The sequence below is a fragment of the Paroedura picta genome, chromosome 8 (genome assembly GCF_049243985.1).
Source record: "Paroedura picta isolate Pp20150507F chromosome 8, Ppicta_v3.0, whole genome shotgun sequence".
In the NCBI taxonomy this organism is placed as follows: Eukaryota; Metazoa; Chordata; class Lepidosauria; order Squamata; family Gekkonidae; genus Paroedura; species Paroedura picta.
In genome coordinates this window covers 84,242,605-84,260,229 of record NC_135376.1, presented here as the reverse complement: position 1 = coordinate 84,260,229, position 17,625 = coordinate 84,242,605, and the positions used below count along the sequence as shown (strand labels likewise).

At 44.2% G+C, this 17,625-nt stretch overlaps 1 protein-coding gene across 7 annotated transcripts in view; it reads left to right on the top strand.

Moving 5' to 3' along the window:
• SLC16A9 (solute carrier family 16 member 9) overlaps positions 1 to 17,625 on the top strand; it is a 46,138-nt gene that overhangs the window by 8,795 nt on the left and 19,718 nt on the right. For 2 of the 7 annotated variants that reach the window (XM_077350657.1, XM_077350660.1), the window contains exons 2-4: positions 4,206 to 4,309; positions 12,552 to 12,618; positions 15,167 to 15,392. In XM_077350657.1, coding sequence (XP_077206772.1) covers positions 15,197 to 15,392 — 196 coding nt within the window. In that variant the 5' untranslated portion in view covers positions 4,206 to 4,309; positions 12,552 to 12,618; positions 15,167 to 15,196. Of the gene's footprint in view, positions 1 to 4; positions 257 to 611; positions 843 to 931; positions 1,080 to 4,205; positions 4,310 to 12,551; positions 12,619 to 13,134; positions 13,309 to 15,166; positions 15,393 to 17,625 lie in introns of those variants that run through there. The other 5 variants (XM_077350656.1, XM_077350658.1, XM_077350659.1 and 2 more) reach the window with 5 other exon arrangements.

Genomic DNA, 17,625 nt, shown 5'->3' with positions numbered 1-17,625 from the left:
TGTACCGGCCGCCGCCTCCCTCTCCCCGCACCAGAGCCCGGCTGCCCCTCCGCCTGCCGGAGCCGGGCGCTGCCTGCCTTGCCTGCCTTGCCTTGCCTTGCCTTGCCTTGCCTTGCCTTGCCTTGCCTGGCTCCGGGCGACCCCTGGCCCCGAAGCGCCACTAGCTCAGGGCCCAGCGCGGGTGGGAGGCAGGGGGACCCCTTCCCCGAGACCGCCGCCGCCGCCGCCTGGCCTCGCGGGGCCCCCAGCCGGGCAGGTAAAGGGGGAGGGGGAGGGCGCCGGCTTGACGGGCGGGGGGACCCACTCAGAGCCGGGGGGGGGGGCTCCTGTCTAAAGTTTCTGCCAAACATACAAGACCCGGAGGGGGGGGGGGGACACACATGCATACTTTGTTCTCTCACCCCCCCCCCACCCCCACCCCGGTTTTCTTTAGAAGGGGAATCTAAACGGCATGGAGGGATGTGCTGCAAGAGGTGAGGCTGCAGGGCTCTCGGGGAGCCCTGGAGGGACCAGGGTCTGCATGCCGCGCATGGATGATGCGCTTTCGATGAGCTTCAGGAGTAGATTTCCCGGTGTGTTTTGCACAGGCACATCCAGCTGTGAAAGCCCATTGACTAGCTCTGTTCCTGTTAAGTCAGTTTGAAAGGCGTAGATCTAGCCGGGAACAGTTGTGCAGCCCTGTGCAGAAGTTGGCATGCTTGTCTGGAGTAACTCTGCCTGGAATGGCCTTCTGCTCTTCTTCCTCCATGCTTCCCGGTCGCTGCCCAGATTGCCTCTGGCTTCACTTTTTAATAACTATTTTGGGGGAGGCCAAGGGGGCATGAAGAGCAAGGCAAAGTCAAGTATGTATGCAGACTATGTACGCGTGGGGGGGGGGCAGTTGTGAGTTTGAGATCCAAAGGCTGGTACTTGTTCATCTTTATGGCGGGTTGCTCTCTCCTCTTCCCTGGCTCTGCTACCTCTGTTGTCTAACCTTTGACGGTAAATGCCTTCAGGTGTTTTCTCTTGCTACCTGGCAAATCTCTTTGTATGCTGATGGCCCCAGTATAAACAAGAATCTTGAGGAAAAAGAACCTGGGGTGCGTATGCGCTCTTCCAGCTGGGGAGCTCTGCTTCCCCCATGAAATGCTTTGTGGTAGCCTTTTAGACTTTAGCAATGCTTTTGAGTCTTTTAGACTTTATCACCTTAGTATTGTTGATTAAAAAGTGTACCTTCTGTCACCTTCATGGTCAGAGAGATACTTGTTTTATGTCACGCTGACCATAGGTGTATCATGGGGTAAGAAGTGTGTGCTTCATGGAAACAGGTAACTTGCCTGCCTTCTGGTCTCTGCATTGAAGACGAGTTTGTTTGTTGCTTTGTGGCTTGTAAAATAACAAACAGTAGTCAAACAGGAAAGGTAATTCATGAATTTTGCCTTAACTTTCTCTTGTACATTTCCAGAATCTGTGTGTGTGAATCCTAAACCTATTTTCCATAAACGGTTTTGCAGTTGAGGTCATAGATTGATGTTGGAATAGTTCAACCAACTTTCAAATTTCTATAATTTTTTTGAGGGGTGGGGGAGTTTCTGGCAGGATGGGACGTGATTGCTGACAGTGCTCTTGTACAAGATCATGGCATTTCAGAAGTCTAGCGCTGGGAGCCAGTTTGGTGTAGTGGTTAGGAGTGTGGACTTCTAATCTGGCATTCCGGGTTCGATTCTGTGCTCCTCCACATGCAGCCAGCTGGGTGAAATTGGGCTCGCCACAGCGCTGATAAAGCTGTTCTGACCGGGCAGTAATCTCAGGGCTCTCTCAGCCTCAGCTCCCTCACAGGGTGTCTGTTGTGGGGAGAGGAAAGGGAAGGTGACTGTAAGCCGCTTTGAGACTCCTTCGGGTTAAGAAAAGCAGCATATAAGAACCAACTCTCCTTCTTCTTCTAGTGCCATTGGTCTGCATCTAGCTTCTTTCATTTGGCTTCAGACTTGAAAAGCTAAGTGCAGTTGGAAGTTCCTTGTACACAGCACTATCTGGGGTGAATTGGGATTGAAATCCCCCCCCCCCCCAATCTAGAATGTCGCAAGATTTTTTACAGACCTTTGCAGGTTGCAAAATCCTGGGAAGCTGAGTGAAGTTAATTAGGAATGGTCCTAATGAACCTCTTTGCCAGGATTCTTTCGGCTTCATGGAGCCCATAAAAGCTTTTAAAATCCTTGGCTGTGGTTGGGGAGGGGATTATAGTCTGCCTCACAGCACATGTCCCCTGATGTTAATCTTCATCTCCAAGAAACTGCAAGTTCTTAGGCACTAGAACTGGCCAATTTCCTCCCCCTTTTCTTTTCTTCTCCCCCTGCCTTAAAATGGGGCGGTGGTGGACTTGTAGGGTCTAGCCTGACCCCATCCAATCTGGGAAGTTTAGCCGGGAAACCACCAAAGAAGACTTTGAAAGCAAGAGCAAGCCACCTCTGCGGCTCATGTGCTTTAAAAACCCAATGGCGTTGCCCAAAGTCAGCTGTGATTGGATGGCATGACTTCCAGTTATACGCAATTTCTGCCAACATTTTTCGCTGCTGTGCATAGGCACAGGGCCGTTTCCTCTTCCTTGTTCTTAGAACGGGAGATGAATATTTTCTGCACATTGTGGAGTCACCAAATACCCAGAAACCCTTCCCTTGTATGTGAGTTGTGCCTGTTGTGATGCCCTGTTGATAGGCACTCACCTGTTATTAGAACAAACAAGGGCAATGACTCATGGAGAATCCCACTCCCCCCCCCCCCAGTTGCTGAGCCAAGGCATCCAGGCCCAACCACTCACCCTGGAGCCTCACTGTGGCAGTGTCAAGGAGCCTCTCCAAAACCTAAGTGGCTCTCTGCACCGGGGGGGGGGGGTAAGCTGTGGGGGTAAAAATCAAAGGGGGAGGGAGTTGTTTGTCATAAGAGGGTCTGGAGCCTGGGCTGCCTTTTCAGCTCCTGCCCTTCTTTCTGGCCTACAAGAGGTGGAGCCATCGCAGTAGTAGTTTTGGTAGGAGTAGTAAAGGGGGAGAGAGCAAAAGAAGGAGTAGAGTTGTGGGTGGTTAATACCACTTCTGGGGTGTGTGGCAGGGAAGTGTGGTCAGCTGACATTATTTCTGGGGTCCTTGAAGCCTAAAAAAATTCTCAGAGGCTTCTCCATGGTCAAAAGGTGGTAGGGGCTCATGGTAATTGTAGCCCACGGACATCTGGAGAGCCACATTTTGGCCAACCTTGGATTATAGAGTCACAGTCTCTGTCCAGAAGACTTTCACTCCTTGGTCATACTTCTGGAATGGGAAGGCGACTGTAAGCCGCTTTGAGCCTCCTTCGGGTAGGGAAAAGTGGCATATAAGAACCAACTCTTCTTCTTCTTCTTCTTCTTCTTCTTCTTCTTCTTCTTCTTCTTCTTCTTCTTCTTCTTCTTCTTCTTCTAGGTTTACAAAGTAAGCTGTGAGCATCTTTCTCAGAACATGCCTTCCCAAAGTAGTTGTTCCTAAGCGGAGCAATCGGATTGGCTCTAGCAGAGCGATCGGGTTCCTTTGATTGGTTAGTTCCTTGGCTGGCAGAAGCCCTCATTTGCATCAGTGCCCAAATGCCCACAGACATAACAGTTAATTCAAATACAGTAGCACCTCAGAGACCAACAAGAGTTTCAGGGTATGAGCTGTTGAGAGCCAGAGTTCCCTTTGTTGGATGTCCTTCATCAAGGGGACCGTGCCTCTCAGAAGCTTACATCCTGGAATTGTTCTTGGCCTCTGAGGGGTTATTAAACTCAAATGTAACTGATCTAATGCAGACCAGCATGGCTCCTCTTTGGAACATTCTGGAAATGCTAAGTGATCCCTAACTCAGCCATTCAACACAAGTTTTGTTCTATTGTTAACATTCCAGCTTGAGAGCATGGCTGGGTGCAAATGTATCCTTAGCTCACCTCAAGATAGTTTGTGAAAGTGTGTGTATATATATATATATGTCTGGGCTGAAGTGCATATTATCTTATGACATCTTGCAGTACAACGTGTGCCTCTTGAGCCGTCAACATATTTTTGAAACTGGATTATGTAATGATCTTTTATATTTCAGTTTATGCTTCAACTTAGTGCAAAGGTTCTGACGGCACAATATGTTCCGTGTGGAAAAACCTCCCCCCCCTTCCCAAGTCTAACTTCTATTGCACTGTGATAGACTCACTTTTGTTTTGTTTTGGTCAGTGGTGGACTAAGGAAGGAGGAACAATTCAGCATCAGGAAGAAAATATGCCAGGCGTTGCTGTTTTGACGTTAGCCTTTTCCATGGCGTGCTGTGATAACTTATGGTAAGTTACGTTTCCTTTGCTCATTTGCTTATGGTGCCTCACTTGTGTCTTACCCTTCCTCCATGGACCTCAGGGTAGCATGCCATTTTGTCCTCCCAAACACTCTTTGGGGTAGCTGCTGAGGATAGTAACTTTCTCAAGGTTTGTCCGATGATCTTCACGACTGAGTGGATATTTGACTATAGTTGTCTTGAATCCAACTCCAAGTATCCTGCTCAAGAATTCTGGAATATGGCAGAAATTTGCTGTTCCAAGGATAGAAATTAGGGCCTGGTCCCCAGTATTCACTTTCTCATGCCTGCTGACTGCAGAGATTATTGTAAAAAACACCGGGAGAGGTGGGTCTTGGTCACACTAATTAGGGAAACAGTAATATTCTGAAGTGCATTGTTCCAATAATTTAACAGAGCTGTTAATACCTAAATGGTTAAGAAAATTTAAAACAAATTGGTGAAGTCCAGAAATTGTAGCAAAATAAGAGTAAATCTGGAAAGGAGAAATTTATTCGATTATACTCTATACTGCACTGTTCACCCATGTTTTTTTTTCCCAGCATATCCCATGGGTTTTGGTTGTTGTTGTTTTTTTGCTGTCCAGTCACATCAGATTTATGGGGACTCCACCCATAGGGTTTTCAAGGCAAGAGACATTCAAAGATGGTTTGCTATTGTCTGCCTCTGTGTCACAACCCTGGTGTCCCTTAAAGGAAACACCAAATCCTCATTTTTAGAAATCTGTAATCGTAGAATAATAGAATCATAGAATAATAGAGTTGGAAGGGACCTCTTGGGTCATCTAGTCCAACCCTCGGCACTATGCAGGCCACTCACAACCCTATTGCTCATCCACTGTAACCTGCCACCCCTTGAGCCTTCACAGAATCATTTTCTCTGTCAGAAGGCTATCTAGCCTCTGTTTAAAAATTTCCAAAGACCGAGAACCCACCACCTCCCGAGGAAGCCTGTTCCACTGAGAAACCGCTTTAACTGTCAGGAACTTCTTCTTGATGTTTAGATGGAATTTCTTTCAAATTAATTTCATCCCATTGGTTCTGGTCCGTCCCTCCAGGGTAAGTGAGAATAACTCTGCTCATATGACAGCCTTTTAAATACTTGAAGATGTATCCCCTCTCATTCTCCAGGCTAAACAGACCAAGTTTCCCCAACCTTTCTTCATATGTCTTGGTCTCCAAACCCCTCCCCATCTTTGTTGCCCTCCTCTTGGCTTGGTTTTAATGATCCACCTTGGAATTATAATTTATCTTGGAGGGCTGGCAGTTTCCAATCAGCATCTGACTTCACAGATAAGAGAATCTCTGAAAATTTACAGACTACAAAAAGTACAGAGAATTTAGATTTGTCACTTTAAAGATATACTAATGAACTGTGCCTAATTTAACAATTTCCTCCAAGAAAACCTCAACATAAATAAGAGTTGAAACATTTGAAACAGATGGAATAATCTGAATTCTTATTCTCCAGGTAAATTTTATTTCACTGCACACATTTTTGTCTTCTCTGTGGACTAATAATTAGTTGTTCTCCCTTTTGCCTGGTGGGTGTTTATTTGAAGGGTTTGGAGCTCTGGCTCTGGTGTAACACAGCAACAAAAGTGCAGTTTGGCAGATCCAGCACACAGAAGGCTAATATTATTTCATAGATTACCTTCTCTGGTCATTTCCAGCATATAAAAATAATGAGAAGACTCTGGGCCAGCCTTTCTCAACATATTTACCATTGAGAAAGTCCTGAAGCCATTGAGAAAGGCTTCAAGAAACCCCAGAAGTGGCACCATCATGTAAAATATGGTTGCAAAGCATAGCTGTGTACACGGCCACCCAGGGCCCTGCCCCTTCCCACTCCCTCCAGACCCATCATTGGCCATTTTGGGAAGGGCAAGATAACATAACCATATATGATCATGATAATCATCACTGTATCGGCTTTGATCATGTTGAGCCAACAGATCCTTTGGTGACCACATTTCCTTTTGCTGCTGACCATGCCGAGCATTAATGATTTTTCTAATGAGTCTGATCCCATGATGTGCCCAAAGTAAGTGGGCTTTAGCCATAATATCTTCCCTTCTAATGACATAGTTGGTTTGCTCCTCTCTAAAACTATCTTGTTGGTAACTTTGGCTGTCCATGGTATTTGCAGCATTTTTATCCAACACCATAATTCAGAAGCATTTTCCTCTTATTTTCTTTCTTCAGGGTCTAGCTTTCCCATTTGTAGCTTGCAATGGGGAGGATAATGGCATTGACTAGGCAGCACTTTGTATTAAGGCTGATATCTTTGCTTTTCCATATTCGGTTCATGCTTAACATTGTATTCCAGCCCAGTGATATTCACCATTTGATTTCATATCATCCTATATATATATATCACCCCAACTCCTGTGGGATTATTTGAAGATTTTTCCAACATTGATCAGATATTTAGAGTGAATTCAATATTTGCATTTACGAATAAGCTGCTTTGATGTGCTACTGGTTTGTTTCACTCATTAAAAAACACAAAACACAGTATTAAAGAAACAAAGACTCCATTTAAAGTAGCAGAAACACGAGTGCAGATCTTTCAGGATGTAGCAAAATGTGTGTTAAGAAAAAGGAAAGATTCTGGCTTTTTGAGAGATTCTACAAGAACAGGAAATAAAATGCTACTGGAAAATACTATTCACAATAGAGGTATTGTTACCAAAAACAAGAAAAGTAATTAAAACAGAAGAACAAACCAGGGTATTGGCTGAAATGGAAGAGCCATATAGAGGAACTGAAGGCAAATCGTCAAGCGACAGAAAAGTTCACCTTCAAACTCAAGAGAAGAGGCAGCCATGGCATCAACACTGGAACAAAATGGATAAATTAAAAATCATATCAGTAAACATGAATTGACTGCATTTTCCTATGAAACATACAGATTTTTTCAACCGTCTTAAATACCAAAACACAGACATTTCATGCCTACAAGAAACCTACAAGGAAGAACCATGAGCATAGTTTAAATAGTAACAATTTTGTAAAGTACATCTTGCTTCATCCTTAAATAAAAAGTGCAGAGTAGCTATTTATAAACAGCTCACCATTTGAAGTAAGAATTAAGAGATCCAGAGGGAAGATATTTAATTTAAAAATGAGACTTCCAGAAGGCAAGGTGTGTACACTAGCAACAATATATGTGACAAACAATGTCAAAGTTAATATTTTTGAGAATTCCCCCCCCCACACACACACACACAACTATGCTAGAATTTCAGGTCAATGATATAGTGAATTTTTTTTAGATATTAAAAAGGTTATATCCAGAAAACTTGAATGTGAGAAATTACTGAAAAATGTATTCCAATATTTGGAAAAGCTGACATTAGAAGACACCTGGAGGATTAAACACAGAGATATAAAGAGTTCACATTCTTTTCTGGTACGTGTCAAAAGTATTCAAGAATAGACGTGTTAGATATCAAACAAAATCTAACCATGAATCTAGATAAAGCCAAGATTCAACCAAAAATATTTGCAGTTCATAATCCTGTAGAAGTAGTCTGGCAATGGAACAAAAAACCAAGAGAAAGGTGAAATTAAACAATGCTCTTTTACCACAAGGTGATGTGATAAGTGTAAAAAAAGATTTGGAAGATTTTTTTTTAAATCAAATACTATAGAAGGAATGCCCTACAATTTGGAAAGCAAGTAAAGCTTTCAGAGGAATCTCACTAGCAGCTGCTGTCAAAAAGAAAAAAAAAACCCAGAACAAACCAAGATATTAGTAGAAAAAATTTGGAATAACAACATTTTTAAAAAGCCTGCTAAGATATAGGGAAAAGCACTAGGCCACTCAGGTATGAACTAAATCATATCCCCGACGAATACACAGTGGAGGTGACAAATAGATTTAAGGAATTAGATCTGATAGACAGAGTGCCTGAAGAACTATGGACGGAGGTTCGCAACATTGTACAAGAGGTAGCAACTAAAATCATCCCAAAGAAAAAGAAATGCAAGAAATCAAAATGGCTGTCTGAGGAAGCTTTACAAATAGCTAAGGAGAGAAGGGAAGTGAAAGGCAAGGGAGAAAGAGAAAGATACACCCAATTGAATGCAGAATTCCAGAGAAAAGCTAGAAGAGATAAGAATGCCTTCTTAAATGAACAGTGCAAACAAATAGAAGAAAACAATAGAATGGGGAGGACCAGAGATCTTTTCAAGAAAATTGGAGATATGAAGAGAACGTTTCATGCAAAGGTGGGTATGATAAGGGACCAAAATGGTAGGGACCTCACAGAAGCAGAAGAGATTAAACAAAGGTGGCAAAATTATACAGAAGAACTATACAAGAGCGAGCTTAACATCCCTGATGACCACAATGGGGTAGTTACTGACCTGGAGCCAGACATCCTGGAATGTGAAGTCAAATGGGCCTTAGGAAGTCTGAGCAACAATAAAGCTAGTGGTAGTGACAGCATTCCAGTTGAACTATTCAAAATCTTAAAGGACGATGCAGTAAAAGTGCTACACTCAATATGCCAGCAAATTTGGAAAACTCAACAATGGCCACAGGATTGGAAAAGGTCAGTTTACATTCCAATCCCAAAGAAGGGCAATGCCAAAGAATGTTCAAACTACCGCACCATTGCACTAATTTCTCATGCTAGCAAAGTTATGCTCAAAATCCTACAAGCTAGGCTCCAGCAATATGTGGACCGAGAACTTCCAGAAGTACAGGCAGGATTTCGAAGAGGCAGAGGAACTAGAGATCAAATTGCCAACATACGCTGGATCATGGAGAAAGCTAGGGAGTACCAGAAGAACCTCTACTTCTGCTTCATTGACTATGCTAAAGCCTTTGATTGTGTGGAGCACAACAAATTGTGGCAAGTTCTTAAAGAGATGGGAATACCAGAGCATCTTATATGTCTCTTGAGAAATTTATATGCAGGTCAAGAAGCAACAGTGAGAACTGAACATGGAATCACTGACTGGTTCAAAATTGAGAAAGGAGTTCGGCAAGGCTGTATACTGTCGCCTTGCCTATTTAACTTGTATGCAGAGCACATCATGAGAAATGCGGGATTAGAGGAGTCACAAATTGGGATCAAGATTGCAGGGAGAAATATCAACAACCTCAGATATGCAGATGATACCACTCTAATGGCAGAAAGTGAAGAGGAACTAAAGAGCCTGTTGATGCGGGTGAAGGAGGAGAGTGCAAAAGTTGGCTTGAAACTCAACATCAAGAAAACAAAGATCATGGCATCTGGCCCTCTCAATTCCTGGCAAATAGAAGGGGAAGAAATGGAGATAGTGACAGATTTTATTTTCCTGGGCTCCAAGATCACTGCAGATGGGGACTGCAGCATAGAAATTAAAAGACGCTTGCTCCTGGGGAGGAAAGCTATGGCAAATCTAGACAGCATCCTAAAAAGCAGAGACATCACCCTGCCAACAAAAGTGCGTTTAGTCAAGGCTATGGTCTTCCCAGTTGCAATGTATGGCTGCGAAAGTTGGACCATAAGGAAGGCCGAGCGTCAAAGAATTGAGGCTTTTGAACTCTGGTGCTGGAGAAGACTCTTGCGAGTCCCTTGGACTGCAAGGCGAACAAACCGGTCAGTCCTAGAGGAGATCAGCCCTGACTGCTCTTTAGAAGGCCAGATCCTGAAGATGAAACTCAAATATTTTGGCCACCTCATGAGAAGGAAGGACTCCCTGGAGAAGAGCCTAATGCTGGGAGCGATCGAGGGCAAAAGAAGAAGGGGACGACAGAGAATGAGGTGGCTGGATGGAGTCACTGAAGCAGTAGGTGCAAACTTAAATGGACTCCGGGGAATGGTAGAGGACAGGAAGGCCTGGAGGATCATTGTCCATGGGGTCGCGATGGGTCGGACACGACTTCGCACATAACAACAACAAAAGATATACTAGTAGAAATCAGACAATTAAAAAAAATATTAGATGTATTAGAAATGGAAGAGGTACAGAATTTTTTTTAAAATTAAAGACATTGTGAACATGCAAATAAACCTGGCAGATATTTGGCACTCTGTCTTTGGAAGGAGAAAGAAAAAAGAGGAATAACATGTATAAAGAAGGAAGATGAAGTCACATATGCAGAAAAAAAATATACAAGTACAATTTACCAATGATTACTCAGGACTCTATAAAAGGCATCTTTTTCACAAAATGGAATAAGAGAATATTTAAAAGACATCCTCATTGCAAAGTTTACACCAGAACATAGAAGAATTTTAAATCAAACAATGCCATTAACAAATACTTAGATTAATATACACTTGTGGGTTATATTTATTTATTTATTAGGTTTTTATTAATTTATTAATTAGGTTTGTCCAAGAAGGTTTGGGGTTACACACGTGTTTTTTTAATTCCTCTTCTATATTTTCATAGCAACTCTGTGTGGATGGTTAGGGGGAATGTGTGGGTGAGAGAGAGAAATATGGAGACAGAGAGACCAAGACTAAGGTCATCCAGTTGGCTTAATGGTTTAATGGGGGTCTTGAAAATCTAACTGATGTTAGTCCAATGCTAACGACTGTACTGAACCTCAGTTGAAAGTCTGAGGAAGGGTGCATGCACATGAAAACTAACACCTTGAATATGTTGGTCTTAAAGGTGCCATTGGACTCAAATTCAGTTGAATGTCTGCATCTATTTTACCAGTGCTCAGAGAAGGATTAAGAATTGCCTTTATTAATGCATGGTTTGGTGATCTATTTCTGTGTTATTGTAGCTCTTGCTACAATAGTTTTCCTTGTTCATTATAGATCAGGCTTTTTCAAGTAGGGTTTCATGAAATGCTGGGGTTTCTTGATAGCCTTGGAAAGGTTTCCTAAATGGGTGGGAGTTAATTCGTTTTTTAATATTTTTTTTTCCAATTTGTTAAACATTTATTGGGTAATATGACCTGCCCAAATGGCCACCAATGGGCCAGGAGGGTTGGGAAGGTGAGGGACCCTGGGTGGGCGTATCCACAGCTCTTCTGCACAACCTCACTACTTCTGGAGTTTCTTGAAGCCGGAAGAATGTTTCAGGGGTTTCTCATTAGATAAAAAGTTGAGAAAGGTTGTTATAGATTAATGGACAAGCGTCTTCCAGATTTTCATCTGACCTTGTGAACAACAGATGCCCGGGGTTTTTAAAAATTATTTTCTAATAAATAATTGCATGTATTGTGTCTTTTGTCTTCCAATAATAACACTTCAAGTATTTTTACAAAATACATTTAAATAATACTTTTAAAGTAAAATGCTGCTAGTGAATTTAATTGTGCATGACAATAAGATGATGGCCATTTGAGAAATAACTTTAATCTATTATTACTATAGCAGCCAAGCATAGGGGCCAATTTAACTGTAACTAGGTCCTTTTAAGTCCCACTCGCTTTGCCAGGAGAGAGAAGCATGCTTTGAACTAGGTTTGAGTCCGGTAGCAACATAGAGGCCAACAAGATTTTCAGGGGATATGCCTTCAAGAACCAAAGCTTCTTTCATCAGATAACAAAGGTAAAGGTATCCCCCGTGCAATCACCGAGTCATGTCTGACCCTTGGGGTGATGCCCTCTAGCGTTTTCATGGCAGACTCAATACGGGGTGGTTTGCCAGTGCCTTTCCCAGCCATTACCGTTTTACCCCCCAGCAAGCTGGGAACTCATTTTACCGACCTTGGAAGGATGGAAGACTGAGTCGACCTTGAGGCGGCTGCTGGGATCAAACTCCCAGCCTCATGGTCAGAGCTTCAGACAGCATGCCGGCTGCTTTACCACCCTGCGCCACAAGAGGCTTCTTTCGCCAGATACAAGCTTGTAATATTTGGTTTCAGAGCACCGGGCTAAAGGTCTAGGACCTCAGTCTGTTTGATAAAAGCAGTGACTTTCAAAGCCATACTGGATGGAAGGGTGAAAAGATCCTGCATTTTATGGATAAATCAAAAGCAAAGGCAGTTGGGCTAAAGGTCTGTAAATCATTCTGGGGTGCTGGAATATCAGAACGTTTCTTCTGTTTATTGTCCATGGTTGGCTTTCCTTGCATCCAAGGCTGCTGTCAAGTTCTTGAGCGATGGTGGGAGCTGGGTCTGTTCTTGTTCCCTCTGATTAGATTAGTATCTTCTGAAATCCTTGCGCAGCAATCTTTCCTGCATCTAAATAACGCATTTCTGTCTCCCCTTCCACTTTGGTACTGCACAGTTGAGTGGTTTTTGGCTCAGAAGCCTGCTATTTCTTCCCAGGTGGAGTGGCCAGACTCACCAATAATAACATATCCTAGAAGACTGAATGACCTGAGACCCGTCTTCGGTAAGTACTACATATCATTCCTTGAAGTATACGGCAGCCTTTTCTGAAAGGATGCCCCCCCCCCCAATTCCTTCCTGGATTTTTTAAAAAAATAAGATGCACACTGCTGCTTTCATTCCCACCCACCCCCTTTTCTCTTGCAGCATTTTGTTTCACTAAGGAAATAAATAATAAGCATTAGAAGAAATGTGTTTTATTTTAAATTTGGATGTTTGTCCTTTTTTGAGTTCAGCGGGGTGAACCTTTGTACCATGAATGCAAGAGCGTTTCCAAACCCAAGTCTTTCTCCTGCCTTCCCCCAACACACGGCTACCATGAAGAAAAGACCCCCAGGGAGCACGCCTGCAGTGAGATGGGGGAATTGGGAGAAACTGCCCATACCTTCCTTCCCCAACTGTTGAGCTCTGCTGGCAGAAGAGGAAGGTGGGGTGATTTTTAATTTCCTGCTCCTCACTGTGGTGCTTCGCCAATGCCCTGTAGCATTCTTTCTAAACCCACAGCATCTGGAGGGCGCTAGAAGGTTCTAGGAAAAGTGCCGTACATGTCTGTACTATCCTGCCTGTGCGGTTTCTGGAACCCTTCCCTCGACCTGAAAAAATAAGGCAGAATGCACACCTTGTAGCCCACTGATGTATTTATTCATCGGTTTGCACAACGCTTCGTGCCATTCAACCATCCTTGGGAATTCGGGTAAGAGCGAAATTTCGGCTGCTGTGAGTATTCCATTTGAACGGATGCCCTTTCCCACCATAATCAAGCTAAGCCTGATTTTTTTTCAGAAGCGGCTGTGGCATCCTTATACCTTCAGATGCAGTGGAGAGATCCGTCTTTGCGTCTCTGCTCCTTCTCCCAAGTTTTAGCTCTCAACTGAGACGAGTAGCACATGCTTTGCCCCTCAGTGACCATTTCTGATTTTCAGTGTGGCAGGGGATAATGGTAGCACACCCTGGACGGAGGCCGCTTTCAAATAACGCCATGCTGGCTTAGAGTTGTACCCTTGCTGGGCTCTGCAGGCAGGCGCTCAGCTCCAATCCAACTGAAAGTGCTGGCAATTGGAACGGCTCGGGGCATGCGGGGGAAACTTCAGTCTTCCTGAGCTTTTGTTAAATGGGATTGAGGAAGCTTGTCTAATTAACGATACGTATGGACATTGTTTGTTTTTGATGGGAGAGGGTAGTCCTCTCGAGTGATTTTCGTAGAAGTGGCGTGTGGGTGGGGTAACTAATGGAATTGGCCCATGAGTCACAGTAATTTTGTAGCAAGACGGAGTCGAATGTTGCATTTGATCTGAAGGTAGAGTAGAAGGTTGCCCTTCATCTGGAGGGGGATCACTGGGATGTACTCAGAAATGTCCCACTGTTTTGAGCAGAGGGGGGCTGCCTAGCGCCCAGCACAATATGCTGGTTGAACGGCTGCTGTTGGAAGACGAGCTGTAGGAGCACCACAAGGAACTCTTGACTTCACGCGGCTTTCTGGAGAAGGGGGCTTGCCAGGGTGGTGGGAGAAGGGGGAGCTGGGATGCAGTGGGTGGCCACGGAGGGGACTTGTGCTTCATTCCAAAGGCAGCTGTCAGATTGATGGCCGGGTTAAGTCAGTGGCAGCAACCAAAGCCAGAAGTCCAGTGGTGCTTTAGTACAGGGGTAGTCAAACTGCGGCCCTCCAGATGTCCATGGACTACAATTCCCATGAGCCCCTGCCAGCAAACTCTGGCAGGGGCTCATGGGAATTGTAGTCCATGGACATCTGGAGGGCCTCAGTTTGACTACCCCTGTTTTAGTGGCTCACAAAACCTATTCCCATCCTCGCCCTTCTGTAAGCCAGAACTTGCTTTATCAGATGTGATGGTGGATGGCGTTGGACCTCAACAAAGGCCAGAGCCTTTTCAGTCCTGGCCCCTTACTTGGCGGAACGAGCTCCCTGAGGAGATCAAAGCCTTGCCTGAACTTTGATAGTTCCGCAGAGCCTGCAAAAGGGAGCTCTCCTCCACCAGGCATTCGCTTGAGGCCAGATTCAAAGCATCTGCTGGTCTCCCCCCTCAGACGCCCCTTCCATAACTGAACAATTTGATCTCCCCAGGGATATGTCAGTGTTGTTGTTCATGTTATGTTATGATTGTTACCTGACAGATGGTTATAATGTCCTATGTAATTTTGTACAACGTTCTATGTCAGCCGCCCAGAGCCGTATGGAAGGGCGGTATAAAAATCCAAATAAATAAATAAATATTAGGGATGTCCCTGGGGAAGCCTGTGCAGTGACCATAGCTCTCACCCTCCAGGTCTCTAATAGTGCCATCCTAAGCAAGGTTGTACTTTTTTAAGCCTCTTCTTTTCCATGGACTTAAATGTCACTCTGCTCAGGACTGCACCGTAAACAATGTCTGTAATCAGTGCTGATCGACCCCAGCAAAGCCAGCCTGCCCTGATGCAGCCATAGCGGGTGGCCCTCTGAACATTTGGCTTATGTATTTCAGGGTTTTTAAAAATCTACTTGCCTGTTCAACTCTGTCCCTGCATGTTCTTTTTCTCTCTCTCTTTTCCAATCACAGACCTTTGGCCTCTCGAGCAAATCCTGGAGAATGGTGTTCCAGAAGTCACCAGACGGCGGATGGGGCTGGGTCATAGTCCTCGTCTCCTTCTTCACCCAGTTCTTGTGCTATGGATCTCCATTAGCTGTTGGTGTTCTGTATTTAGAATGGCTGGACCTTTTTGGAGAAGGGAAAGGAAAGACCGCGTGGGTTGGATCCCTGGCCAGTGGTGTTGGTTTACTTGCAAGTAAGTGTCTCTTTTAAAAGCTTGTCTTGTACAGTGGTGACTTCCGAAACACTTTTTTGAATACCTGTGTGCTTTGACATTTCTGCATAACAAAATGAAATTTGATACAAATGGGGAAGACCCCTTGCCTATTTTAGAATGAAGAAACCAAAATATCCCTGCGGAAACAGCCTGTATTGCTTGGCCTTGTCTTCCTTATAGCAGTGCTCTTTTCAGGACCAACCCCACCCTCTGATGGTCCTTTTTGCTATGTTCTGTTTGGAATTATTGTGGTTGCAGTGCTTCTGGACGTGTGGGTGAGAAGGTATGCAGTTTTGGAAGTCTCACCTGTATTGGCACCACTTCCTTGTGGCAACTTTCTATCCCACACACATACCAGAGAGTTTTTTTTTTTAAGTTGGGAATTGCTACATTACTGTAATGTTAAACCAATCTATTGCGACGATGTATTTGTTCCTAGGTTTCATTTTTTCTTCTTCTTCAAGAAAGTAACTCTCTGGCTCTTTTAATTAAAGGGTTTTAAGGGGAAAGGTGCAGACTGTACATTTCCTCTTGTAACTCTACAACAAAAAGGGACTGAGACTTGCTTTCTTTAAAAAAAGAAAACAGGAACTAGTAAAACTGCCATAACACTATCACCATCTAGGAAATTCTGACATCCCCAGAATAACCTCTGGTGGAGATGGAGAGTGGTGGCTGCAGGGGACTGTGGGAAGGACGTGCAGGGGAAACTGCTGCGTGGATGCTCCATCACTGCTGCAAATGACTCTGCATTCTCAGCAGTGACGAGGACCACGTACAGAATCATTTCCACGGAGCAACATCCAGAAGTACACAAAACAACTACTTCCTTAATGTTTTGCTTAAGGAAGCAAGCATAAAACTACTGCATAAAAGTAAATTGCAGAGCAGCTGGTAATTGTACCCTAACTATGTACAAGACCTGGAGTTCCTTAGAAGAAGAGCAGAATAAAAATACCATTCATAAATGGATAGGTAAAGGTAAAGGTATCCCCTGTGCAAGGACCGAGTCATGTCCGACCCTTGGGGTGACGCCCTCTAGCGTTTTCTTGGCAGATTCAATACGGGGTGGTTTGCCAGTGCCTTCCCCAGTCATTACCGTTTACCCCCCAGCAAGCTGGGTACTCATTTTACCGACTTCGGAAGGATGGAAGGTTGAGTCAACCTTGAACTCCCAGCCTCATGGGCAGAGCTTTCAGACTGCATGTCTGCTGCCTTACCACTCTGCGCCACAAGAGGCTCTTCATAAATGGATACATATGCTTAAAACTGCAGTTCTGTGTGTGCTGCGGAGTTTCCAGAGGTCAGCTGCAACTTGACCACCACTCTTAACGTTGAATCCTTGTTCTGGAAAGGTGAGGGAAAGGGGAGTTTGCAGGAATCGCTTTTGGTGCATCTCGCCTTTCTCGGCATTGTTTCTAAAACAACAGGACACATTGATGAGATCTACAGGTGTAGACAAGGAGAAAGCGGGGGGAGTTGGTGGCTCATTTTCGGAGGATTAACTTGGGGTAGAAAGCTGGAAACCAGGCTGGCCATTGGCTATAAAACCAAACTCGACAAAGAAAGAAAAACGTGCCATCCGTTCAGCGGTGCTGCGTGAGTCCGGAATTTATGGTGTGAGCAGCAAACGGTCACATCAGTAGCCGGCTGGCCCTTATCAAAAGAAACGGAAATGCTATGTTGGAATATGCTAACAGGAAACATCCTGTTCGGGTCACACTACAGGAAATGTGCAGTAGAATATTGGTAATACTGCGGAGCCCAAGCGACAGGCTATGTGTTCATCTCTTGACTTTGCATTAACCAACCCACTGTTGCTATTTCCATTTGAGGGCACCGTTTTGGTGTTGTTGTTGTTTTTTAAACAGCCCTGCTTTACCTTGACATTCTTCTGCGCAAGAGGCATAACTTTAAAAAATGTTAGGAGTCTTGGGAGGGCTGTTCAGAATGGTGGGTACATAGCCAAGCACGCACACCATTTTAAAACACAAATTTTAAGTCAAATGAGTTAAGGAGAGGCACTTACAATAACGCTAAAGCGTTGGTGACCCCGGGTGTGGTTTTTGCTGTTAAAGGTACTTGTTCAATTACTGCATTTGTTTTTCATTTACCGTGGCTTCCCCGGGAAACATATTTCTAGCTCTCACTTCCTCTGTTTTCCGGCAAATTATAGACATTGAGCATTACGCCCTTTGTCCTTGTCAAATTT